Raw genomic sequence first — 27121 nt, 5'->3', positions numbered from 1 at the left:
AACTTATTTATACCAAAGAAGATATATTAGTTTATTAGTTGCTTAATTTTTCTCTCATTTATTTTTTAAAAACTTGGTGTAAAACATGACTTTCATAAGTCTTACACACCCAAGCAAAATGCACGCAGCACCAATGCTTATTAGGGCATTTCATCGAATATGTGTAAGGCAACTTTCAAATCTTCAAAAAGCTCAACTCAACTTCTTCAGCGTGCATCTTCCAGTGTTATATCTTATCAATATAAATAAGCATTAATAAGAGAAGGAATAAAAATGAGGAAAATGAATTAGTGGTAGGACGGCAAGTCTTAAACCAAATCATGTACACAAGCACCGCTCCATTAAAACTCAACATAACAATTGTACCTGGCACCTAAAAAGAATGCATTTGAATAGTTATCTGAAACCCCCAACAAAATAACCAATTCTTTTCGAACCCAGACGTTCGAACCCAGACGACAAAACTACAAAAAGCATTAACTTTATGACAATTATCTGAAACCCCATTAAGCACATTTATGTCTAAACAACAATATATCACAATCACTATAAATAAGGTATAAGTATTTATCATAACGTACCATAGATAGCAAGGTAGACGTTATAGAGAATCTCGATAAAACCTTCTGAACGTATCAACCTCAAGCCTCCGAAAATAGGGAATACGTCTAATTATCTCACATGATATCAATATAAAATAGTGAAAACAACCACTAATTGAAATGGATAAGTCCATTCAAAATTCAAAATTGAGGATCACAAAATTCAAATGTGGGAGAAGAACCATACGGCTCAAACGTGGAGAAGGAACCATACGACTTCCTACAAAAATAGGCCACGTACAAAAATATATCAACCTAAAAGGATATATATGGAATTTAATAATTAACATTTTAAATTAAAAATACAGAATAATGACATGTAATCTAAATAAATATAAAAATTCTAACATAGCTATTGTTTAGGCGTCCTAATCAAATTTCACAATAGAACCAATGTTTGATCTAAAGACTGTTAGAAAAGTGCATGGGATTCTAATTTACCCTTAAATAGAACAACATTCAGCTCAATTTGAAAATCAAATGATTCAGATGCAAGCTATACTGAAAGAAATAGAAAGACTCTGCAGAATAGGATAAATAAGAAATATGAATGAATTAGCCTTAATACCTACAGGAAGCATTAATCCGCCACAATTAGCAACAGAATCAGCCAAACATCTTGAAAACAGAAGAGCATCAAATTTTTATAAGACATTCATTAGGCCAGAAGATTGTCCAGAAGCCACAGAATCTTCAAAAACCATATTTAAGCAGAATAATTATCAAACTAGCCTGTTAGAAATTTTGCATGATCACGAAAGATTAAGGCAGATATATTTGTTTAAATTCGAAAGTTTTTACAGCTGAATATAGTTGAGTGATATCTCCTGTTTGTAGATATAACTCCCATTCATTTTGAATGTTGCGTAATATGGTTAGTCTTTGATGATCATGTGGATTCATAATACCTTTTTTTTTCTTTTCCATATGATAAAAGTAATTATGAGTAGTGCAGCGGAAATTAATTTCACTGTTTTCTTGAATTGAGATTCCTCTGGTAATTGTTTTCTTTTCAATTAAGCTTTTCGGTGCCGTGTGGCGTTTGGTGAATTTTGGCTAAAATTCATTAAAACTTTAAATACAGCTGTTCCTTTAAATTGTTATTTCTTATCCAATGCCAATGTGTATGGAATATGAATTTTATTAAGTGAATTATTTCTTCATTGGGCAAATATTGTACGTTTTGCATACAACAAGTGTCTAAATACACAAGAATACCAATTAAATAATAATATACCCAAAATATCTGTACATTCCTTGTTCTCCAAGGTTGACTCACGCAACACTCCCCCTCAAGTCGGTGTGTGGATATCTACTAGACCCAACTTGTCAAGTGAGTCCTGAAACACTCTTGCTGACACTGTATGAGTTAACACATTTGCCAACTGGTCTTCAGATCTTACATACGGAAATTCCACCAACTTAACATCCAACTTTTCTTTGATAAAATGTCTTTCCACTTCAACATGTTTGGTATGATCATGCTGAACTAGATTATTAACTATTTCCCACGCATCCTGATTATCACAATACAATAGCATAGCTCCATGTGGCTTGAACCTAATCTCTGTAAGAATCCTCAGCCATGATAACTCACAAATCCCATGTGCCATACCATGGTATTCGGCCTCTGGTATTGACCTAGCAACTACGTTATGTTTCTTGCTCCTCCAAGTCACAAGATTTCCTCCAACAAATGCAAAGTACCCTGATGTAGAGCATCTATCAGTAATATTCCCAGCCCAATCAGCATCAGTGTACCCTTTAACTTCCAAATGCCCATGTTTCTTGAAAATCAATCCCTTTCTAGGAGCACTTTTCAAATAACTCAACATTCGCATTACTGCAGCCATGTGATCCTCACTAGGAGAGTGCATAAACTAACTTACTACAATAACAACAAATGCAATATCTGGTCTCGTAAGAGACAAGTAAATCAACCTTCCTACTAACCTTTGGTATCTTTCCCTGTTTGCTAGGATCTGGTTCGGGTATATCGCCAAATGATGATTTTGAACTATAAGTGTTTTTGTCGATTTACATGCCAACATCGCTGTCTCAGACAAAAGATCCAGAACATACTTCCACTGAGATAAGTAAATACAATCATGGGAACGAACAACTTCAATTCCCAAGAAGCACTTCAAACCTCCTAAATCTTTCATCTCAAACTTCGTAGAGAGATACACATGTAGTCACTCCATCTCTTATGTATCATCACCTGTGACTACCATATCATCCACATATATTATTAACAAGGTAATCTTTTCACCCATGTGTTTGATAAACAAAGTGTGATATGCATTTCTTTGTTGATAACCATATTCCTTCATCACATTAGTGAATCTTCTAAACTAGGCCCTTGGCGATTGTTTGAGTCCATAAAGAGCCTTTCGTAGTCTACACACCTTACCTGTTCTATTCTGCACTTCATACCCAGGTGGAAGCTCTATGTATACTTTTTCTTCCAGGTCTCCGTGTAGAAGAGCATTTTTTACTTCAAATTGTTTCAACAGCCAATCAAAATTAGCAACTAAAGACAAAAGAACCTGTATAGTGTTCATCTTTGCTACTTGAGCAAATGTTTCCTGATAATCTACTCCGAAAGTCTGTGTGTACCCCTCAGGAACCAATCTTGCCTTGTATCTGTCAATGGTTCCATCTGCCTTGTGTTTGATGGTGAACACTCATTTGCACCTTACTGGTTTTTTTCCTTGGGGTAGTGACTCCACGCTCCCAGTTCCTTTTTTTTTTTGTAAGGCTTTCATTTCAACCTCCATTGCTTATGTCCATCGAGGATCCTGTAAAGCTTCTTCCACTTTAGTTGGAATTTTGATTCCATCCATTGTATTCACAAATGCTTGGTACTTGGGAGATAACTGATGTGTAGAAACATACTTTGTAATTGCATATCTCACTTTTACATTCGGAGAATACCTATCAGAAAGTTTCCCACGATTTTGTCTAGAAGGCAATGCATAAGTACTTTCAGTGTTAGTCAAATTATGAGCTACATCAGATTGGGACAAACTTACCTCACAGATATCCTCGGGGACCTGAACGGGTACAACTAAAGAAGGGTTATTTCTTGAAGTGTTTGGGCTGTTCAAATTTTAAGTCGAAGGGTGCAGCTCGCTACAGCTTGATCTATTACTTGCATTGGGCTTATATAGCATGCTGGGCTTAGTAGCGCCCTCGGCTCTTAGACTTTCAGGCCCACCTGCCTGATCATTTAAACTTAGCAAGCCCAGATTAGGCTCACTGATGTTGCTGGGCTCTCGGTGACTCATGTTGCTAGGCTCACGACAATCACTCAAACCCACTATTGGGTTGAGGCTAATCATATGTGGTTGGCAGATTCCACCACCGTAGATTTTAAGCTCACGGTGGCCATCCACCTGTTCAGTTGGAAGATCAATTCAACTATAATCTTCTATGCTCATCTCCCCTTGAAAATTATAGTAGGTGTGGTCAGTAAGAAAAAACATCTCATGCTTGGAAAATGTAACATCGATGGTGACGTACATATGCTTGGTAGGTGGGTGATAACACCGGTACCCTTTTTGCTAACCATTAAATCCTAGAAAAATACATCGAACTGCACATGGATCCAACTTACTGCGCTGATTTTTGTGGAGGTGCATATAGGCCACATTGCCAAAGATACGTGGTTGCAAATGAAGTGAAGATGGTAATGTTACATGGTCGGCAAAAACTTCCATAGGAGTGCAAAAATTATACACTCAAGAGGGCATGCGGTTTATGAGATAAACAAAGTATCTGACGGCATCCGCCCAATAGGAATGAGGAGCGTGGGCACCAATAAGGAGTGCTCGAGTGGTTTCCAAAATGTGTCTATTTTTGCGTTCTGCAACGCCATTTTGTTGTGGGGTTTGTGGACAAGTAGTCTCATGAAGAATGCCTTTCTCCTGAAAATATTGAGAAAGTTCGGTATTGAGATATTCCCCACCATTGTCAGACTTGAGAACCTTGAGGGGAAGATAATATTGATTTTTAAGCATGCTGTAAAACTGGTGAAATTTTTTAACAACATCACATTTATGTTTCATAGTATAAAGCCATGTCATTCTGGTGCAGTTATCCACAAAAATAACAAACCAACAAATCCCATAATTAGTAGCTACTGGAGAAAGCCCCCACACATCAGAACGAACTAACTCAAAAGGAAATGTTCTTTTATTGAAACTCAAGTTATAAGAAGTACGATGACTTTTTGCAAGAATGCAATCATTACACTAGAAATTAGAGTCTGAAACACCATAAAATAAAGATGGAAGCAATTTTTTCAAATAACCAAAAGATGCATGCCCTAATCGTCGATGCCATAACCAGATTGTCTTATTCTTGTTTGAGTGACTGATGCGTACTTGATTTACTCGACTTGCCGATACATGATCCACATAATATAACCTTCTCCTCTTAGTACCATGCCTAATTATCGCCCAAGTCTGGATATCCTGAAATAGGCAAAAAGTAGGAAACATTAGCACAACGCAATCTAATTGCTCAGTAACTTGACCAACAGAAATTAGGTGGTTGGATAAAGACAGAACAAGTAGTGCGTTGTGAATGGACAAAGATGGAGTAAGGGAAATAGAACCCGCTTCTGTCACAGGAGCAACATCACCTTTGGCAGTAATGACCTCTTCTTTAGACGGTGAAGTCATGTGATCGAATAATGATGCATCATAAGTCATATGATTCGAAGCTCTAGAGTCAATTATCCAACCAATATCTTTTTTGCTGGATGTTATTAAAACAATACCAATTTTACCTGAATCTTCTGAGTTGTCACGCATTGAAATTTGACTAATTAAAGATAGAAGTGGGTTGGTTTCATCTCCTGTTGACGATGCTTCCGAAGTGGACCTTGCAGCTTGGGCTGTTGTGATTGGGTTGGACGAAGTGGGCCGGTGCTGACTCGCTGCAACAGCAGCAGTTCCTCAGATCTCATCAGAATTTTCAAGTTGGGCTTTGAGCCCAGTTTGGCCCTCTTGTACATTGGACGCTGCTCCTGGTCCAGTAGCTGCTACACGGGCTTGACCCGTCCTTTTAGTTCCCCAAGCCTTTAATTCCTTCTTTCTTTCCCAGTACTAATCTGGGTAGCCATGGATTTCAAAATAGGTTTCCTCAGTATGGCATGTTCGATTACAGTTATTGCAATGGAGTTTATCTTTATCAATATCCTCCTGGGTATGAGATGGTCAAGTGATTCCATTAGACTGTGGACGTGAACTAGACGCCTTGGTTGCCATAGCCATAGGGGGTACTACCATCGTAGTCTTTGTTCCCATCATAGTGGCCTTCCTCTGGGATTCTCGTCGTACCAAACTGAAGCATTATTCGATTCCAAGGATAGGTTTCATCCTTAGAATCTCACTTCGAACTTGGTCAAAACCGTTATCTAATCTAGCGAGAAAGTCGTACACCCTGTCATTTGCAACTTTTTATTTCCGAGTTTTTAGGTCCGCTCTACACATCATACGGAGATGACATCTCTTGTCTAAGTCCTGCCAAACACCCTTTAGTTCGGTGAAATATAGAATGACAGGACGTCCGTCTTGTCTCATCTGTGTAGCCTTGCACCAGAGTTCATAATATTGTGACTCATCAGAACCATTATAGAACATCTGGGTGACACTCTCCCACATATCTTTGGCTGTGGGCAAGTCTATAAAGAGGCCAAGTAGGTGTGGTTCCATGGTTTTGAGCAACCACCCGTGCACGATGGCATCTTCAGTTGACCATTTTACATATCCTGGATCATCTCCATCAATAGCCGAGATTTTACCCGTTAGGTAGCCTTGCTTCCTGAGACCTGAAGCGTGAACCTCCATCATCTTGGACCAAACCTTGAAGTTTGAGTTGCTCAATCGAAACCCGAATGGAACGGCATTGATATTGGTAGACTCACCCTGAAGAGCCACGGGTTGCATAGGGATTATGGCGTTAGCTTTTTCTTCTGCCATTGCACTGACATGTTTGCCGAATGTAGCTTTGTTGCTTCCAAAGGCTACAAGATTTGATTTTTGGGTTTAAGATTTGAAGAACTAGAGTTTCGAAGGCTAGGGCATGTACGGTGTTTAGGGTTTTTGAAGAAGAGTCAGGTCAAAACTTGCTCTGGTACCATGTAGAATTATCAGAGAAACGGGCTGTACAACTCACTTCCAACAATATCGATATTGTCCCCAACATGGTAATTACCACCTACACAATCCGTCAGGTGTGGGTTTTTATCACAAAGGGCCTCGGTATTAGTTGGAGTGGGATTATGATATTTAAACTCTTCTTTTCTCATTGATATGAAATCCCCAATACATACAAAAAAAATTTCACCAATCCCTTTGACTTTACATACAAATCAAAGCAAAGAAAGCAAACTCATTTGAAGAAATGATAAAAAAAACAATCCAAGATTTTAAAAATTATAAAATAATAAAATGATCAAAATACAAGAGGCAGAATTCATCGAAGACAATAAAAAGGTAGATTATTTATTATATGGGATTTCTGGGGATTGACGTACCGGAAGTACAATGTGGATAATCTCATACCATCAAATTTACTAAAATACTAAAGCAATAATTGTGATATTTTTGTATGTTATATGTCGGATAATAAACCTAATTAAAATAATAATCCCAAATTCTCAAATACAAATATAGTTTTTTTTTGTAAGTGTAAATAGGCAGGCAATTACTTGTATGACACATGGTAAGTTTCATTAAATCCATCTAGGCCTTTGCCTAGACCTTGTCTAGGCACATAGGAGCCCAGCTCGCTGTTGGACTAGCGCTTAACGTTCCTTGATTAGGACTACCCGATGTTAGAATCCTGGATCTACCACTGCCCACTACCACTTCAACTAATTATCATCCCTTATTTTGAATAATTGTTTATAAATGACAGAAAAGTGAAAAGTTTGATTAATTTTAAGAACTTTATGTGATAAAAATCCTCATAGTTTTGTATTCTCTTCTCTCTCATTCCTTCCAAATTCTTGTGTTGTTCTATAACTTCTACAGTCACCCTCATTTTAGAGTGCTATTATGTCCACCCTATTGTCTTATCATCCGACCTACTTTTTAATGAAAGTTTTAAAGAAAAGTTTATGTTACTACAAAATTACATAGAAGGACAAAAGAAAAATGTAAAGAAAGTGTTTTGTTTGGGAACTGAAGTGACGTAGGAGGCCCTACCTGTCTCTGTCTCTCTAGCGAACCACGCTTTTCACAACCCAACTCAAAACAAAGCGAAAGACCCAAGATTTTAGTTGTTGCTTCCTTTCAATGTTGGAAACTCATATCACATTTAATATTGAAGAGAAGTTAGATTTTATAAAGATATTATACAATTATTTGAATTTAAGAAACGTTTCCTGGTTTAGATGCAAATAGTGGGAAAAGTGGAACAAATTAAAACTTTGGATTTTGCGGCAGAATGCAATAGGTCGAATACTAGTTTAGGCATTCTGTGGATGAGTTTTATGATTTGGTCGACGAAATTAACGAAGAAGACGGAGAGATAAGAGTAATAAACCATAAAAGGAAACTTACTAAGTATTAGTTTGGGACTGCATAACTTTTTTTATAAGCAGGGGGGAAAAAAAGCCAGGGCTCCAATTTGTGTTTGGCTACTCATAATATTTAGTAGTCGTCAAAGTGAATCTAAAGGTTACATAATTCGTAATTGAAAATCTTCAAAAATCTTCAGTTGTTTTTGTTGAATACATGAAAAATGAGCCTTCCTTAAAAGTTTAAGAGCTCATTTGAATGTGCTTTTAAAATGACTAAAAGCATTTTTATAGAAAAAGTTTTGGGGTTCCAAAAGCAGTGCTTTCTACAAGAAGCACTAATTATGTGTTTTTTCCAGGAAGCATTTTAAGTGTTTTTGCAGGATTTACTAACATTTTTACTAAGGATTGTTTCTAAAAATATTTCCACCAAAAACGCTTTCAATCATTTTAAAAGCATATCCAAACGAGCTCTAAAACTATGTAAAGTTGATGAATTTTAGTAAAGAAATAGCGTTAGGAGGTAGACTTAGTTTCACAATGGACTAGCAATAATGTGGTTCAAATTTGCCTTAGATAAGAATCAAACTTAAAATATCTAACTTACAAGTGAAGAGAATTACCACTAGATCGGAATACTGATTACCAATATAAAATATTTAATTAATTAAATTTCTTTTCCGTCAAGTCAATTAACTTTCGCAGCAAGAAAGGCGAGTTTTCTTGGGCCGTCGTCCTTCCGGCCCTGCCCATCTCTCCGCCTCATAAATACCGCAAAACCCTAAACCCTACTCAATCCCAACACTCACTGCAAACCCTCTGTTCTTCTCGTTCTCTCTCTCTCTCTCTCTCTCTCTCTCTCTCTCTCTCTCTCCCTCCCTCCCTCCCTCTCTCTCATTGTTTCTCTGTTGCTGCTCGAAGCAGAGCCATGGCCGCCGTTGCTTTGCTCCGTAACTTCCGGCGCCGCGACGTCGCGTCGGCCTCCCTCTCCGCCTACCGTTCCGTAAGTCGCACATTCTCATTAAATTTTCAATCTTTTGGTTTTTCCTTCGTTTTCTGGGACGATGAATATCTATGTATTTCATCTCTCTCTGTCGCTTGTGGTTATTTAATTGTAAATTGGTTTTTGTTTCGGGTTGTTTGATAGCTATGAGCTCTTAAATTTTTGGTAGATATTTGATTTTCTGTCTTTTTCTGAATTCATACTGTTGTCTGATATGATTGATATTTTTCCAGTGAAAGAGGGCTGTTTGAAAATAGTGGTTTTTAATTATTATTTAATTGAACATTTGATGGAATTCTTCTTTTTGTTTTGTACAAATTATTGTATAGTTTGAAGGTGTTTGGTTAATAAGATCAGTTGCTCAAGATGTGGTTTTGGTTTTACGTGTGTGTCAGCGCATGCCGAGAGACTAGTATGATCTTCACCTTAATTGTATCTTGACACTACATTTTGACAAATATGTGCTACTTTGATGAATGGGTTTTCATAAGTTGCTAGTTATTGTTAGGTTCTAAAGAAAAAAGATAGTATTTTGGGGTTCGTGTTTTTTACATTGTGGAATTCATTGATTTGAAGTTTTATAGGATAATGCAATATGAATTGAACAATTGCATTAAGAAGCTTAATTATCTATTTTTTTGTTTGTTTGTTTTCTTTTTCGGTGCAAAAGTTTACTAGCATTGCCAAGCCATCACCTTTGAGCCAGAAGTGGGCAAGCTTAGCAAGACCTTTCAGGTAATTTGGAATTTTGGATAGTCGATTTTTAGTTTTACTATAGCAGATTTTCTTTCGGTTTTTAATTTGGATTTTTTCCTAGTCGATTTAGCTTATTAATAACATGTTATGCTTGAAACAGTTCTAGACCTGCTGGCAACGATATAATTGGGATCGATTTGGGCACAACCAACTCATGTGTTGCTGTGATGGAGGGCAAGGTAACCCTTCATTATGTTCTCATATTTGTGATGGTTGAATTCTTTAAGTATTCTTTTGGTTGTGTGTTTTTGTATTTGATGATTAATTGTGGATTATCACAGAATCCCAAAGTTATCGAGAACTCTGAAGGAGCTCGGACCACACCATCAGTAGTTGCCATGAACCAGAAAGGAGAACTTCTTGTTGGTACTCCAGCAAAACGTCAGGCTGTGACGAACCCAACGAACACAGTTTCTGGAACCAAGCGTCTGATTGGGAGACACTTTAACGATGCCCAAACACAAAAGGAAATGAAGATGGTTCCATACAAGATTGTTAAAGCTCCAAATGGAGAAGCATGGGTTGAAGTCAATGGACAGCAGTACGCTCCAGGCCAGATTGGAGCTTTTGTTCTGACAAAGATGAAAGAAACTGCTGAGGCTTACCTTGGAAAGTCTGTTTCTAGAGCTGTGATCACGGTCCCAGCTTATTTCAATGATGCCCAGAGACAGGCCACAAAGGATGCTGGAAGAATTGCAGGGCTAACCGTAGAGAGAATCATAAATGAGCCAACTGCTGCTGCTCTTTCCTATGGTATGACCAGCAAGGAAGGCCTAATTGCTGTATTTGATCTTGGTGGTGGGACATTTGACGTATCCATTCTGGAGATATCCAATGGTGTTTTTGAGGTATGCACAGTTTGCTATACTGTTAGATCCTGTCTTCTTGTCCTTTATTTTGGAAGACCTAGTAAGAATTCTCTCTTATGTAGGTGAAAGCAACAAATGGTGACACATTCTTGGGGGGAGAGGATTTTGACAATGCTTTGCTGGACTTCTTAGTGAGTGAATTCAAGAGAACTGAGGGTATTGAACTTACAGAGGATAGACTTGCCTTGCAGAGGCTTCGGGAGGCAGCCGAGAAAGCTAAGATTGAACTTTCATCTTCATCTCAAACTGAGATAAACCTTCCGTTCATCACAGCTGATGCTTCGGGCGCTAAGCATCTGAACATCACGCTGACCCGATCAAAGTTTGAAAGCCTGGTTAATCACCTGATTGAGAGGACAAAGGTACCGTGCAAGAATTGTTTGAGGGATGCCAACACGTCTATTAAGGATGTGGATGAGGTCCTTCTTGTTGGAGGAATGACTCGTGTTCCTAAAGTGCAAGAGGTAGTTGCAGAAATATTTGGAAAGAGCCCAAGCAAAGGAGTCAATCCAGATGAGGCAGTTGCTTTGGGAGCTGCCATCCAGGGTGGTATTCTTCGTGGTGATGTTAAGGAGTTGCTTCTTCTCGATGTTACTCCTCTATCACTTGGTATCGAAACATTGGGTGGTATATTCGCCAAGCTGATTGCTAGAAACACTACAATTCCAACAAAGAAGAGTCAGGTCAGTCCTCAAGAAAATGTTTAAACTTACATTGATTACTTAACTGTGCGTGTTGCTGAACTGTTTGCATCTTATCCTACCTTTTGTTATGGAATTGTGCAGGTATTTTCGACAGCTGCTGACAACCAAACTCACGTCGGTATCAAGGTGCTACAAGGGGAGAGAGAAATGGCTGCTGACAACAAGCTTCTTGGAGAGTTTGACCTTCAAGGCATCCCTCCAGCACCGAGGGGAATGCCTCAGATTGAAGTTACATTTGACATTGATGCCAACGGTATAGTAACTGTTTCTGCAAGGGACAAGGCCACTGGTAAGGAGCAACAGGTTACCATCCGCTCAAGCGCAGGGCCTACGGAGGAGGAAATTCAGAGAATGATCAAGGATGCCGAGCTGCATGCTCAAAAGGATCAGCAGAGGAAAGCTCTCGTTGATATAAAAAACAGTGCGGACACCAGCATCTACAGCATTGAGAAGAGTTTGAGCGAATACCATGACAAAGTTCCGAGCGAAATCGCTAAAGAAATCGAGGATGCAGTTGCTGACTTGAGGACGGCAATTGGAGGGGACAATGCTGATGAGATTAAGTCGAAGCTTGACATTGCAAACAAAGCTGTGTCAAAGATTGGTGAGCATATGTCGAAGGGTTCTGGAGGCGGTGGTGGCTCATCGTCTGGAGGCTCACAGAACGAAGGAGACGAAGCTCCGGTGGCAGAGTACCAAGAGATGAAGAAGTGAGTAGCGAAGCACTTGTCTTAGTTATGAAAGTGGGATAAAAGATGTCTTTCATGTAATTAGATTATTGAGCAAGTATGCTTTCAAAACATTATTTTGTTGAATTTAATTTTAAATTAGTAATTGAAATTTTTTGGTAGTGAATGATTCCCTGATTTGTGGGAATTATTCAGTCATTGTCTAAAAATCTCTAACGCTTCGTTTGCTGTCAAAGATTGGATTGGATTGGATTTAGCAGTATGTTGAACGAAAAAATAGATTAGTTTGGTGACAATTTTAAACAATACAATCTAGTTACTTATTGAATACAATCTAAAACAACAGAACAAACTAACCCAATAGAAAGACAACTCAATAAACTTTTCCAACACGAGAAGAAGAATTTAGCAAAATAACAAGGTAGATGAATAAATCCAGGGATGGTGACTTTTGCTTCTCTTGCAATCTTACTTGCACTTTTTCTCAACTAACAATCCACGCAACTCAAAATTTGTTTTGAGCCACATGCGCGCTAATCTTTTATTTTATTTTTCCTAATCATTTTTCATCACTTAAAAAAATGCAAAACAATAATAATTTTGCTATAAACTACGGGTTTGAACTCATAACTTAGTGTTTTTAAGATTAACAACAAAGGCAGTCCACCACTTGTAGTGTCTTTTAGATTTAATTCTACAATCTTCCTAAACTTGTAATTTTGGTATAAATAATTTTTGATAGCAAGCTGTCATTTTACTCTTTTGGTATAAACCATTTTTGTTATAGTCCGTGCACTAATATTAATATCTTAATTAGAATTTTGAATAGCAACTATGAGTTTACTTAGAAAATAACAATAGAATTATAGAAGATGCATTTTTAACAAATTTAAATGGTAGTGTGAAAATGGAAAGAGAGAGATAATAGATTTTTGTAACAATTTTTTTTTAATCGAGCGATAACGTTAATAAATTAACATGCCGTCATAAAAGAGCACAATATCTTTTTACCACTATAATAACATGCCAGTAGAGATTTTGTAACAAATGTAAAATAATATTCTATTTAAAATTGCTATCGTTTTGTCAAAAAAATTAAAAAATTAAAAAATTAAAAAATTTAGGGGGCGTTTGGAGTTCAATCGTTTGTTTAAAGGAGTTGACCGTTATTTCTAGAAAGAGAGAAAGAAATATCTTCAAGTTCTTGCAGAAAAAAATAATCACGAAAAGCCAAAAACTTGAGAAAAACATTCACTGTTTGGTGTTCCACCAGAAACCAGTTCAACTTCAGATTCACTCAACCGTCTCACTTCCTCTCTCTCTAGATCCAATCAACTCTGCTAGCTCTCTCTCTCTCTCTCTCTCTAGATCCAAGTTTCAGCAAGTGGGGTTCATCTTCTTCACAGTAATCCATGCAAGAGTGGACAGATTCACTCAACCGTCTCACTCTCTCTCTCTAGATCCAATCAACTCTGCTAGCTCTCTCTCTCTTTCTCTAGATCCAAATTTCAGCAAGTGGGGTTCATCTTCTTCACGGTAATCCATGCAAGAGTGGACAGATTCAGGTTGTGTTCCTTACTTTAAAATTTTGGTTGGATTCAAACACTACCCATGAAAGTATAGGCTTAAGATTGAGTACCCTTTCAAGGATATTGTGTTATATTGTTCATTGACTTGACCTCTGTGGATGGATGAAATTTGTGGAAACTGAGTAGAAATTTGAGATTTGAAGAATTGGGTTTTCAAATTTGAGTAGTTTAAGGTTCTGGGCAGCTGAGAAACCTTGAAGAAAGTGATAGGAATTTTAGAAGGTTTGAGATGATGAAGTTTGCATGTTTGGTTGTTGTGGTTTGGAGCGTTTATGGGTTGCTGTTTAATTTGGGGCTCACTTATTCAGAGCAATCAGAACCAGGATTCGAATTTACAAATGGAAGAAGTGGAAGCCCTGTTACTTACAGTTATGATCGGATCGATGAAGTGAAGAAAGAATGTCGTTTTGTTCTTTCTTCTGCTTCTGAACTGAAAGCTGAAGATAATCGAATTTATAGCATAAAAACTGAGCTTTTTTTTGTCAATGGGGACTGGAGGCAGGAGGTGGGTGATGCCCCAATTATCCCATTTGATGATAGAGAATTTGAAATGAGCTTGGTGGAGGATATTAATCGTACATCATCGAACTTGGTTTCATTTTGGGTTATGGATGTTGATCGTGCCCATCGATCCAAGAAGTCAGTGAGTGTTAGTGGGGTCATGGTTTTGGGCATTACTAAAGGTGGTAGCTTTGCGGATTATAGGTATGAAGGAAATCCAAAATTTCAAATATGGCCCGGCCATTCTCAGCTCACAGTTTCCTTCCAAGGGATTTACACTGAATCCAAGAAAAATGGTGGGGAAAGAGTAATGTGTTTGTTGGGGAGTACAATGTTGCCGTCCCGGGAGACTGATTCTGCTAATCCCTGGGAGTGGTTGAAGGCTTCTGATGTAAATTATGACCAACCTCCTCTTTCTGAAGATGATCAGATTCTACTAGTTCTTCATTATCCAGCGACTTTCTCATTGACAAATAGGGTTATCCAAGGAGAATTAAGAAGCTTAAATCCAAAGTCAAACTCAAAGTACTTTGATACGGTTCACATTTCATCGCAGTTGGGAAAGTCCGCAACGTATGAGTTTGGAGCTGAAAAGATTGTGTCAAGAGCATGTGATCCGTACCCTTCTAATGATAACTTGATATATGGTGGCATTAGCATTTACAAAGGTCCTTCGTTTTGTGAAATCCTCCAAGAAGTTACACGGGAACAAGCTTTCACTGTCTTGCCAAACTGGAGATGTAATTTCCCGGGTGATTTTTGCAGCAAGCTGGGTCCATTTGTGGCAGATAAAGAGATTAGGGCATCAAATGGAAGCTTTAAAGGTGTGAAAATTTTTATGCAGGATATCAAGTGTGAACAAAAAAATTCCGCAGTAAATGCCAGTTCAGCAAGGGTTTCAGCTGTGTTTAGGGCTGTTTCCCCGCTAGAGAATGACTATACTGCGGCAAAGAGAACTGGGCTTAACAACATGACCGTTGCAGCAGAGGGAATTTGGAAGTCTACCAGCGGGCAGCTTTGCATGGCTGGTTGCCTTGGACTTGCTGATGTTCAAGGAGGTCAATGCAATAGTCGAATCTGCCTGTACATACCAGTCTCTTTTTCCATAAAGCAACGAAGCATTATTTATGGAAGTTTATCCAGCATCAATGACAGTGGTGCATCGTTTTTTCCTCTCTCCTTTGAAAAGCTAGTGCAGCCTACAGAGCTGTGGAATTACTTCAGAACCTCCAGTCCAAACTACAGGTACACAAAACTTGATTCAGCTGCTGTTATCCTGGAAAAAAATGAGGCCTTTAGTGTTGGAACCGTCATAAAAAAATCGCTGCTGAATTTTCCCAAACTGGAAGATACAGAATCTTTTCAAGTCAGTCTTTCTCTTCTCTCGGAAGACCTAACCCTTCACGAGTCTGCGTTTCTCGATCCAATCCGAGATCTTTACTCATCAAGAATAGATATTCAGATGGAGATTCTGTCAGTTGGTCCCTTGTTTGGGCGCTTTTGGTCTCCACAAAACAGTTCCAGTGCAGAAGAGGAGACTCCTTACCACACGAAGGCTGAATACACTGAAAAGCAGCTCCTTATGAATGTATCCGCACAACTCACCATCACTGGGAAAGGTTTCAGCAATTTTTCAGTTCTCTTTCTGGAGGGTCTTTATGACCCACATGTGGGAAAGATGTATCTAGTTGGCTGCAGGGATGTTCGAGCCTCATGGAAGATCTTGTATGAGAGCATGGATCTTGAGGCTGGGCTTGATTGTTTAATTGAGGTGGTTGTGTCATATCCTCCCACTACATCTCTATGGTTAGGCAATCCAACAGCAAGTATTTCCGTAGCCAGTCAAAGGAATGAAGATGACCCCCTTTTCTTTAGTACAGTCAAGCTCAGAACTCTTCCTATTATGTACAGAAAACAGCGGGAAAGCATACTCTCTCGTCGGGGTATTGAGGGAATCCTCCGGATTTTGACTCTTTCCCTGGCAATTTCTGGCATTTTAAGCCAACTGTTTTACATCAGGCATAATGTGGATTCTGTTCCTTACATCTCTCTGTTCATGCTAGGTATCCAAGCCATTGGGTACAGCATTCCTCTGGTCACTGACGCTGAAGCGCTCTTCAAGAGAATATCTTCTGACTCCAATGCAATATCTTCGTATGACCTTGAGAACAATCAGTGGTACCATATACTTGATTACACAGTAAAGTTTCTGGTGATGGTTTCACTTTTACTGACTTTAAGGCTCTGTCAGAAGGTGTGGAAATCTCGAATCAGATTACTTACGCAAACTCCTCTTGAGCCACATCGTGTACCGAGTGATAAACGGGTGCTTCTGACTACCTTTGCAATACATTTTATTGGCTATGTCATTGTCTTAATCATTCATAGTATGACGACTAGCAGAAGATATATTCGGACAAAAAGCTATAGAATAGCTAGAGCAAATTCTCATGCACTGTGGGAGTGGGAAACTGAGCTAGAGGAGTATGTCGGTCTTGTTCAAGATTTTTTCCTTATCCCACAAATCATTGGCAACGTTGTGTGGCAGATTGATTGCAAACCGCTCAGAAAGTTCTATTTCTTTGCAATCACATTGGTCAGAATCTTCCCTCACATTTATGATTATATTAGAGCTCCTGCTCTCAATCCTTACTTTGCAGAGGACTACGAGCTTGTCAACCCGACTACGGATTTTTACTCCAAGTTTGGGGATATTGCCATACCGGTTACAGCAATCATCCTTGCAGGTATAGTCTATGCTCAGCAGAGGTGGAGTTACGAGAGGATCAGCCAGACTCTTACTGTGGGGCAATATAGGCTTCTTCCTTTGGGTTCGAGAATGTATGAGAGGTTGCCTTCAAGTTCCATGGCATTTGAAGCTGAGCTTGTTTCCGGTGTCAATGGTAATGCTAGACACGAGAAAGAGAAAGAGAATGATGATGGAGAGTAGAATCGTAATGTGTAAAACCCTTTAAGATTACATACAGAAAATGGTGGTGTTGTAAAAATATATGCACGGTTGGTGTTACTTTGAAGTTTGTTCTCACTTTGGCATGTTCATGTTGGCTTCTAAAAGAATGATAAGACACAAATTCTCCAATTTTCCTGTTCTGTCTTGTGCTGCTGCTTTAGATTCTGTGTACTGTTTTTTTTTTTTTTTTTTTTTGTGCACTTTAGATTCTGTGTGCCTTTTTTTCTTTGTTAAAAGCGTCTATTCTTGCACTCGAAGTTTGGTATTCGATTTTTTCATCACCCAGGCCGGCCGCAGGACTTTGGTGGTAAATTAACATCAAATGTGCGTTCATCGTTTTGTCTCAAGACCAAAACCCTAATTTGTATTACTCAGGGCTTTGGTTGTTACTTGTTACTAACCTACCTTGTGACTTGTTTTTGGATTACATTTGAGGTAAAACGAACAACCGGTGAAATAAAGGCTGTGGCCTCTGTCTGGAACTTCAGACACGGGTGACTGGTCTGCCTTTTCTGGCTAACGAGTCGGCCTAGGCATCAAAGCACAAAACAGTGCACCTGAACAAGGGCGACCGGTCGGTCTATTCTGTAGATTTCAAATTCTCACTCCTTTTCGAAGGTGGAGTTGTGTCCTTTTGGTATTAAAGGTTGATACTCCATATCTAACTCATAAAACACTTAAGTACAATATGATACGATGGAATGTGATGGGATGGATGGTAGAGGGCTGCCCGCGCCCAAAAGCAATGATTCACTTGTCCCCTTGTCCATAGGGACCTCGTGGCATACAACCAAAATGACTTCCGTTGGATAGCCGCCCCTTTCTCTCTTTTTACAACCTCGTGGATGGACGAAAGAAGGGAAGTTACAGAACGGGACAGTGAAGGCTTGTGAAGCAGACAGCAAGCTCTTCTCCCTAACCTTTCTATTATATTAGAAACATGTTCTGGTAGTTCCAATATCAATTCAAATTGAAGAGACATGTTTCATATGAAGTGGTGTCTCTTAATAAAGAGGTATAAACCAAGTGGTATGGTTTTGAACAGTTTCAATACCAATTCAGATGGACATGCAATTCCCTCTATATGGTTCGTTCACTGCAGGAAATAATCACTTGAATTCAGCACACCTGCTCCTTCTTCAAAGGACATGTATGTCCCTACTCAATACTCAACCATTTCTCGTCCAGTCCATTGCTTGCTTATGGAAACAACATTGGTCATATCGGAGCAACCTTTATACAATGCAGTAAGATTTCTCTTCACAACTGTCGTAACATTGATGTTGGGGTCAATGTTCTGGAACCTCGGCTCCAAAACGTAAGTTGGTGAAACTCGTTAGCCTTTTCTTCTTCTTTCATTTTTCATTTTTCTCCATTTTTCCTGTGTTCAAATTTTCTTTGTGTTATTTGATGCAGAAAAAGGCAACAAGATTTTGTTCAATGAAATGGGTTCTCTGTATGCTGCCGTTCTCTTCCTCGGGATACAAAATGCTGTACTTCACATTTTACGGCATGATGACTGTGGCTGTGACGCCAAACGATCATATTGCTGCGATTGTTTCCTCTGCATTTTATGCAACGTGGAACCTCTTTTCAGGATTCATCATCCCACGGCCGGTGGCTTGGACCTTGTATGGATTGATTGCATCACATTTTGGAGATCTGAACGATGTGCTCGGTAATGGCCGTCAAACTGTGAACAATTCCTGAGACATTACTTTGGTTTCAGACATGATTTTGTGGGAGTTGTTGCAGCAGTGCGTGTTGGGGTTACAATGCTCTTTGGATTCATCTTTGCCTTCTCTATTCGGGCGTTTAATTTTCAAATCGATAGATGTTTCTTTGTATTATTTGCGAAGAGCAATTTTAGATTACTAAAACAAGTTACATATCAAGTCATCGTAATTCCTTTAATCAATCTTAACCGCGAAGATACGCGAAGATAATCCAAATGGTTTGAAGTTTCATAATTTGCAGTAAACCCTGGGTATAGAGAAATCTTGCAATGCAAGAAATCGAGCCAATCCAAGAACTGCAAAACCTCGTGCTTTGGTAAATACTTCGTACAAGAATGGGATCAGTGGTAATACAAGATGCACAAACTGATAATATCGTTTATATTTTGAAGGTGTACTTGCTACAAATGGTATGCAAAATTACAGATTGATGATAACTTTCATCGTATCTACGAGGTCAGTGATGGTTCTAGCCCGTGACATCCAACGTAAATAAATTTCTATCTTTTCTGGAAATTGAAAACCTTGATGGAAACGGCAAAAATAAGTCCGAAGAGAATAACAAACGCTGTAACAATACCTGCAACTGGTCCTAGAAACTTGTGTTCGAAGCCGAAATAACTTTTCAAAAACTGTTTAACTGTTACACCATTGTCAAGCATGTCGTCCATATCTCCGTACTGTGATATAACTAGTCCATATAAGGTCCAAGAAACTGGACATATATAATAGTACCATCTCCACCACACGGGCATTCTCTGTTACGAACAAGAAAGTATAAAGTAACACTTCCATTAGTGTCTATGCACGAAATGAGCAAAAGAAAGGTGGCATTTGAAAACAATACTTACAGTTCGCGGGACAATAAATCCGGAAAAGAGGTTCCACACTCCATAAAATGCGGAGGAAATTATAGTAGCTATGTGGAAATTTGGCGTCACAGCCACAGCCATCATCCCATAAAAGGTGAAATATAACAATGTGAAGTACATGAAGAACAAATACCAAAAGAATTTAGCAGCAGTCCATTGATGTCCCATCATGGAGTACACGATGACAGCGTAAACCAGAGTTTGGATGAAAATGTACGGGAGCTCAATTATAATCTGCATAGAACATTGAAGTTGCTTACATAAAATATTACCTCGTTGTAGACGAATCATGAAATTTGTGTAAATCGACTACCTGTGCAAAGGCATACGCTAAGGGTGAATACATTCCAGCAGCTTTTTCTCTGTAGAAAACCGTTCGTTCAACTGAAACGACTGGCTGCACACTACCAGCATTTTGGATTCCAATGAATTGAACAGCACAATACATACAGCCCATTGCATTAAACAGGTCTTGCTGCTTTTTCCTACAATGGGGAGGATGGAAATGTGTTTATATGTTGATTGGAATGACTAAAGGTTGAACTTTTGTTGATAAATGATAGATGTAGCTTACGTTTTGGAGCCCAGGTCCCAGAACATTGTGCCAAACATGATGGCTATGATAGCTGTGAACAAAAATCTTACAGCAGTGTATGGTGGATTGCGCCAATACGACAATCTTTGTTTCCAAAAGCAGGCTATGCATTGAGCATAAAATGATTGAGAGTATTGAGAAGGGAAATGGAGATCTCTGGAATCGGCAGGAGGTGTGCTCAGTTGCCTAATAAGTTCTTTGTTTCTCCTGAGACACACGCCAGACAGTCGTACTACTTCATTACTATATTTCAATTGCATTACCATGAAGGCTAAGATAAATACAGAATTTCAAACAGTTAGATGTGTTTTATGCCATAAAGTCTGATGATGCATTTACGATAATACCTACCGATACAGTTCAGAATTTTTGTACACTTTGGAAAAATCAACTCCCAAAGCTTGTTCTTGTGCATAAGAGCTAACTTCCAACATCCAAGTTGCAGGGTTGTAATCACCTTTAATTTTACTGACTCCTTCAATGTCCTAGACATAATGCAACATCTACGTCACCAAAAGCATTTAGATTAAAACTAAAACGCGTTGTTCCATTGCAGATTATCATCATCACATACCTCAAAATACTTGATCAAATCACAAGAATGGTGGCCTAAAGGCCCTACATATATTTCTTCTCCTCCACGCTTCATCAACAATAACTGGAACATTTTGTTGAATGTATTACTGTCAGATAATTTTGCGAACATATAGCTTTAGTGATGTACCAACATTTCTCACCTCATCAAAAGATTCAAATATGTCAATGCTTGGCTGATGAATGGTGCAGACAACTGTTCTTCCAGTGTCCACAGTGTTCCTAACTGTTCTCATGACAATTGCAGCAGCTCTAGCATCTAGCCCTGAAGTTGGCTCGTCCATGAATATTATGGAAGGGTTTGCCACTAGTTCAACAGCAATGGTGAGCCTCTTCCGTTGCTCAGTTGAGAGACCATTCACACCTGGCAAGCCAACTAGCGCTTTCCGCAAAGGTTTTAGTTCCACAAGCTCCATCACCTCCTCCACAAACATCTGCCATCAGTTAGAATTTAGAATTGCTATAGCTTTTGAACACTAAAACTTTTAGTCGAAGTTATAAAACTATCCTTTATTAGCCAGATAAAAGAGCAAGGACGAGGTTTCCGGAATGCAACCTTTCTTGTTGTAGAATTGACTTCAGAGGGTAGGCGGAGCCAAGCAGAAAAAAGCAAAGACTCATAGACAGTAACATGAGGAGAATGGATGTCATTTTGTTCACAGTATCCTGAAATTCGAGCAAAGGTTTCTTGCTTTTTGGGATATCCAGAAATTTTGATATCACCGTCAATATAACCCCCAGTTTTCCTACCAGCTAGCACATCCATGAGGGTAGTTTTACCAGCACCACTGACACCCATCAAAGCGGTGAGGACACCAGGCCTGAAAGCACCGCTCACACCCTTCAAAAGCACCAGCTTATCCTCACTGACACCCTGATTCTTCATTTCCTGCAAGTTCAATTAAAACAACTGTGTTTTGTAAATGTGCTGTTTTAAAAGTAAAAACAACTTGCTATCTGAATCGTAAACATTAAAATTTGTTAATTACCGGTGGCATGTCAACAGAGTACACAATGTCATTAAAGGTGAGAGATTGTTGTTGAAATGGAAGAGTCATTCCTTTTTTCTTACTGGAGTTTATATCAGCGCTAGCTCTGTTCCCTTCATTTGCAGTTTTTTGAGCTTGTTCATTTTCTTGAGATTCGTCCAATTGACTACTCTGAGCCTTGTCATAAGCTGTACAATTATTTGAACAATGTGAAAACATGAGCTCTCACATTTCAAGTTATTAATTCAAATTAAGGTACTCACAGTCGAGATAAGTGAGGGCCAAGACATAAGCCAAGTTGAATAGTATTATAAATCCAATCAGACCCCCAACTCCTATCCAATACCAGCGTTGTTCTGTAAAGAATCCTCTAGACTTCAAAACCAAAATTCCCAACGGCTGTTCTGTGTTTGGAAGAACCTTTCATACGAAAGCAATTCAAACTTCAGAGAGATTACGAGACAAACAAAAAACCTTTAATTTTTATACATGGCTAAGTCAATAGTTTACATGTTTCCAGCTATTCCCCAGGAACTCGTTTACTTCCACTGCATTCTGCGCATACATCATTGGCGATATCCAGTAAGCCCATATCCACCATTTCTTTATATCCACTGCAGCAAAGAAAGGTGCATTACAAGGATTGTCTTGCTTCGCAAGTCTATTTTTGTGTCAAACTTGTATGTATCATACCTCTTGAAAGAACAAAGCCACCGTTTACAAAGAGTACTAGCAGTGCAAATGATCCGCCTGTGGTAGCAATAACCATATTCCTACCAAGTGCTGCAATAAGTCGGAATAATCCAGAAGCCATTTGATGGACAAGTATGAATACAAAGTACTGTCTAAACAACCTGCACACACATAGATTAACAGAACAGAAAGTGAAAAAATGTAAACGAAAGTTTCCAACACGGTTACAAATCCAAGCATTACCTATGCACATTTGGATCGAAACCAATCACGTAGTAGGTCATGAAAACCCAAATTCCAACTTCCACGAATGAGAGGGGAACCTTGATCAACCATCCGGGAAGTGCATATGCCCAAGCAGGGAAAAACATGAGGTCCCTTTGCTTGTAAAAAACAGAAAGCTTGGCAATGGTCAAACTGAGCTCAGACATTCCATTAAACATGACCATTATCATACAGAAAAATAAGGCACCAGTGAAAATGCCTCCATCTGTTATTGAATCTCGATGCATCCTTGTCCGTATGAAGAGTGTCATTGTAATGAATGCCATCACTATAAGCTATTAGAATAAATAAGATTAAGAGAATATTATAGACGCACAAAAATGTATAACTAAAACTAAATATAACAAAGTAGAATTCTGATTAACCTGAACAAACTTGAATACATAGACGAATGAGTTCCTCTTCATTAGCAAGTATTCTCTTGACATGCAGGCTTTAAGGAGTTCTTTCTTTCCAACACCATATTTTTGGGGAGCCAAAAGTTCTGCACCCTTGTCACTCTTGTCAAATGGAACCGAAAGGTCCTCTTTTATTTTCTTCCCAACATGGAAAGACTGAAATGTATCAGTGAATTCCTTGACCGTGACAAATTTGTAAGCCTTATCCCTATGAGCCCAATATTGCTCCTGATCTTTCTCTGAAGTCACCTACAACAATAATTCAATTTTGCGAAAACATAAAGGAGAAGGGCTTACATAGGTAAGAGATCAATCATGTATATCTAAGCTTACTTCCTGCAGAAAATCGGCCACGCCTTTTCTTTCAGGACATTTGAAGCCTAAGGACTCAAAGAACTCTAGCACGTGTTCACGGGGCCCCTGGTACACAATTTGACCATCGGAGAGGAGTATAATGTCATCAAAAAGGTTATAAGTTTCTGGTGGTGGCTGGAGGAGAGCAATAACAGCAGTTCCGTTGAGAATGTGCATGGATTGCCTAAGCGAGTTCACAATTTGATAAGTTGTTGAGCTGTCCAAACCAGTAGAAATCTCATCCATGAACAGAACCTTTGCTGGTCCAACCAGCATCTCACCTGCAATGTAATCGGTAGAGTTATTCAGACAATTACTAGGTCTAGGAGACATACAAGTACAACACATCACTTGAAATAAAAGCTTGTGCCTAAACACCTGTCGTGACACGCTTCTTTTGACCACCCGAAATACCCCTTAGCATTCCATCCCCGACCATGGTTTCTGCACATATGTCTAGTCCTAAAATCTGCGAGTGGAAAGCGAAGTTGATGACTAATCTGATAAATTTTTGAAACCAATGAATAATAATGGATTGTGATGTGGAGATGATACCTTCAGAACATAATCTGTGAAAACATTTGCCTTCTGGCCTTGTATAGCTGATGCCTGAAATATTTGAAACCAACTCAAGCTTAGCATTTAGTAATACCACCTTAAGATTGCAAAATCACCAAAAGTTGGTTTTAATCTTGGTGACTTTAAGAATGGAGAATATTTACACAAGCTACATATCTTGACATACATATTTTAGCTTTAAATATGGACTCATGAGATTGTCACAACCAGTCCCATTAGTCTAAGTTATGGACATCCTTCCTAGGGCCACAACATAATCCATTTCATCGGAGCGTTTATATCTTATCTTAGGTCCTTATTCAAGCGTATCTCCGTACCAAAAAAACTGTACTGTCATCCAAAATGTGCGGAAAACATTGTTTATTAGATTACAGAAATGAAATTACGGATAATCAAACAGCTAAATAATTACTGATCGATGTAGCCTTTTTGGGATGGGCAAATCCTTGAAAGAGACTCTAAAAACTGAATGGTAACGATCGTTGAATCACATTCTGGAAATAGAATGTCCATAAAAGGACATCCTTATTAGCCCGAAAATCACATAATATATCTAGCTTCAGTTTTTTACCTTCATGAAGACATCAATATCAGGATCAGGCTGAATATTTGCTGCTTTCTCTCTCCTTGACAATTCTGCTAACCATTCTGTAGATGGCCATATTAACAATTAGTCATCCTGCGAATAAGTTAGAAATAGTAGATATAGTGATCTGAATTCTGATAAATAGAATATGTACTCATAAGTCATAAAAAAAAAACTAACCATGACGATGTCCGACCCCCTGGCATCTAGAAGAGAAGGACAAGGTTTCTCTTACAGTCATTTCAGGATTATGGATATCATGCTGACTGATGTAGGCAGAAGCTCTCCAAGGTGCAGATTCATTCATGTCAAGGCCATTGTATGTCACCTTCCCTGAGAACTGTAAGTAAAGTTCGAAAACTTATGGATTCTAGTTCTGAAGCTACTTAACTGAATACAGCATGAACAGCTAAAGCTCTATATGTAGCAATATTAACTTACCTCTACATCTGGTGAAAGCTTCCCGGCAAGAGCCAGCAATAACGAGGTCCTTCCAGAACTTGGAGGACCTAAAAGCAATGTTATTCTGCAAAATTTGCATCAGCCCCCCAAACAAAAGTTAATAACAAAATTTGGGAACCAAGTAATAGCTATAACATGTCATTAATTTCAGGTATAGATGATCAGAGTCTTTGCATTTTGACCTGCTAGGCCTAATGATTCCACTAAGATCACGGAGGATAGACACGTGTTTCTTCCTACTCTTAAGCAAGTGGAGACTAGACAAGATGCCCTGAAGAAAAAAAAAATTGAAGGGCAACATAAGCAGGGGGAAGAATTAAGAAAATCCAGGTTTAAGTAGAACAGCAAGAAAGAAGTAATCTTGATTCGATTGCAGGTTTACCTCGAAAAAATTAATGTAAAAGTTAAAGAATGAAGGCAATGCCCTTGTTCCTACATGAGCTTCTGCTTCGACTTTGATATGCTCGTATCTTACCTCCAGTGCTGGAATTTCCACTCCAGCTCTGACATATTTCCAACAAGTTAAAGGTGTTAAAAAGTTCAAGTATCCAACACAATACAAAACCAATTAGTCGGTTCATTAGAATGTCAGCATCCACCCAAAAGCAATTGACAATGGGTGGAGAAGTTCAATAAATTTTGAACTTTTGATGCAGTATTCCATCTAACATGTGTGATATTCTCAAAACAGCTGACTTCCCCATAATGTGGTTCTATTCATGTGATTCCTTCAGCGCTAATTGATAACAAGAGTAATTCTAAAGGGAATCATTGAATAATGGTTTTTTAGTAATACGACAGTTGAAGGGGAAAATTCCGCTGTGTACCTTTTTAAACTGTAGTTAACCGCATTGTAGAATGACTGATATATAAATATGTTAGTATATTAATTACCTATCGAGTCGCTCTCTCAGCCTCATTAAGAACTTCTCGTTCTGGGTTTCGGTATCTTTCACAAGCCTCTGAATTAAATTATTCCTTTCTTGAAACCCAAGTTTACGTACATCAACTTCACTTGCCTCGCCGCTTGAAGAAGTGAGCAAACCTTTCTTTAAACGGTTGAATGTGGGAAGTCTTTCAAGTGCAGCCCACTTGAGGTCTTCTTCTTCATCTTCATGGTTGGAAGTCATGGAGGGCCTCGAGAAAACTTCCATACCAGTGTCCCTCCAAACCGAAGAACTGTTTGCTCGAAAACTCTGACTTGCTTCGTAAAGATTATTTCTTGTATCCATTGCAACCTCAACTATAATCTATTCTTTAATATGTAAGGAAAAAGGTTAAAACTCTAATGTAATGTATCAACAACCCTAAGACGATTAAGTGTACATAAACTGATATAATTGAAGGAAGTTTTTTTGCATGTGAGATTCATTTATATCCAGCAGAGAGAAAAGCTTTTACACCAAAGACTTTCAGAAGATTTTCTTGTTAGAATATATATGTTTCCACGGTTGGTGGGAATAGGAACAAAACTAGAGGGATCGAGATGTCATCGCCCTTTCTCTCGCGTTGTACATATATGTGGTGACCATATACAAAGGGAACTATTCTTTTTGCTTTTTTTCAGAAATGGTGCCACCTTCTTTTGTGGATGCATGATTTCAAACCAGAAATAAATAAAAAATAAATTAAAAACCATTAAACCATCGTCCTCCTTTTTGATGAAAAAAAGAGAGAGGATATAATTCTAGCATTTAATCAAACACATACAATGCTTTAAATTGCGTTGAGATGCATAAAATGTTCTTTTGTCAGACAAT

The 27121-nt window shown here is 38.6% G+C and overlaps 3 protein-coding genes across 3 annotated transcripts; 2 read left to right on the top strand and 1 right to left on the bottom strand.

Annotated features, from left to right (window-relative positions):
• Positions 1–8935: 8935 nt before the first annotated feature.
• Positions 8936–12366, top strand: LOC137709417 (heat shock 70 kDa protein, mitochondrial). The gene is made up of 6 exons (XM_068448508.2): positions 8936–9139; positions 9810–9874; positions 9996–10074; positions 10177–10743; positions 10827–11447; positions 11550–12366. The coding sequence occupies exons 1-6, from the start codon at positions 9065–9067 to the stop codon at positions 12180–12182; spliced, it is 2040 nt and encodes a 679-aa protein (XP_068304609.1). The 5' UTR covers positions 8936–9064; the 3' UTR covers positions 12183–12366.
• Positions 12367–13338: 972 nt separating this feature from the next.
• Positions 13339–17347, top strand: LOC137707601 (PII, uridylyltransferase (DUF2921)). The gene has a single exon (XM_068446507.2). It carries the CDS (start codon positions 13976–13978, stop codon positions 17195–17197), a length of 3222 nt encoding a protein of 1073 aa, XP_068302608.2. The 5' UTR covers positions 13339–13975; the 3' UTR covers positions 17198–17347.
• Positions 17348–19312: 1965 nt separating this feature from the next.
• On the bottom strand, positions 19313–26775 carry LOC137708245 (pleiotropic drug resistance protein 1-like). Its single transcript, XM_068447279.2, has 23 exons — positions 26256–26775; positions 25744–25864; positions 25544–25632; positions 25341–25425; positions 25080–25239; positions 24885–24961; positions 24290–24343; positions 24113–24203; positions 23714–24015; positions 23348–23629; positions 22941–23257; positions 22698–22858; positions 22515–22618; positions 22268–22424; positions 22005–22192; positions 21572–21904; positions 21159–21449; positions 20996–21079; positions 20773–20906; positions 20401–20628; positions 20140–20311; positions 19806–20060; positions 19313–19712 (listed from the first exon to the last, which is right to left on the bottom strand). Exons 1-23 carry the CDS (start codon positions 26591–26593, stop codon positions 19455–19457), a joined length of 4281 nt encoding a protein of 1426 aa, XP_068303380.2. The 5' UTR covers positions 26594–26775; the 3' UTR covers positions 19313–19454.
• Between the last annotated feature and the right edge of the window lie 346 nt (positions 26776–27121).

The sequence above is a fragment of the Pyrus communis genome, chromosome 17 (assembly GCF_041283825.1).
Source record: "Pyrus communis isolate YQ-2024b chromosome 17, ASM4128382v1, whole genome shotgun sequence".
Lineage (NCBI taxonomy): Eukaryota > Viridiplantae > Streptophyta > Magnoliopsida > Rosales > Rosaceae > Pyrus > Pyrus communis.
The sequence above is the reverse complement of the archived record's forward strand: the minus strand, read 5'-3'. Positions and strand labels throughout refer to the sequence as shown.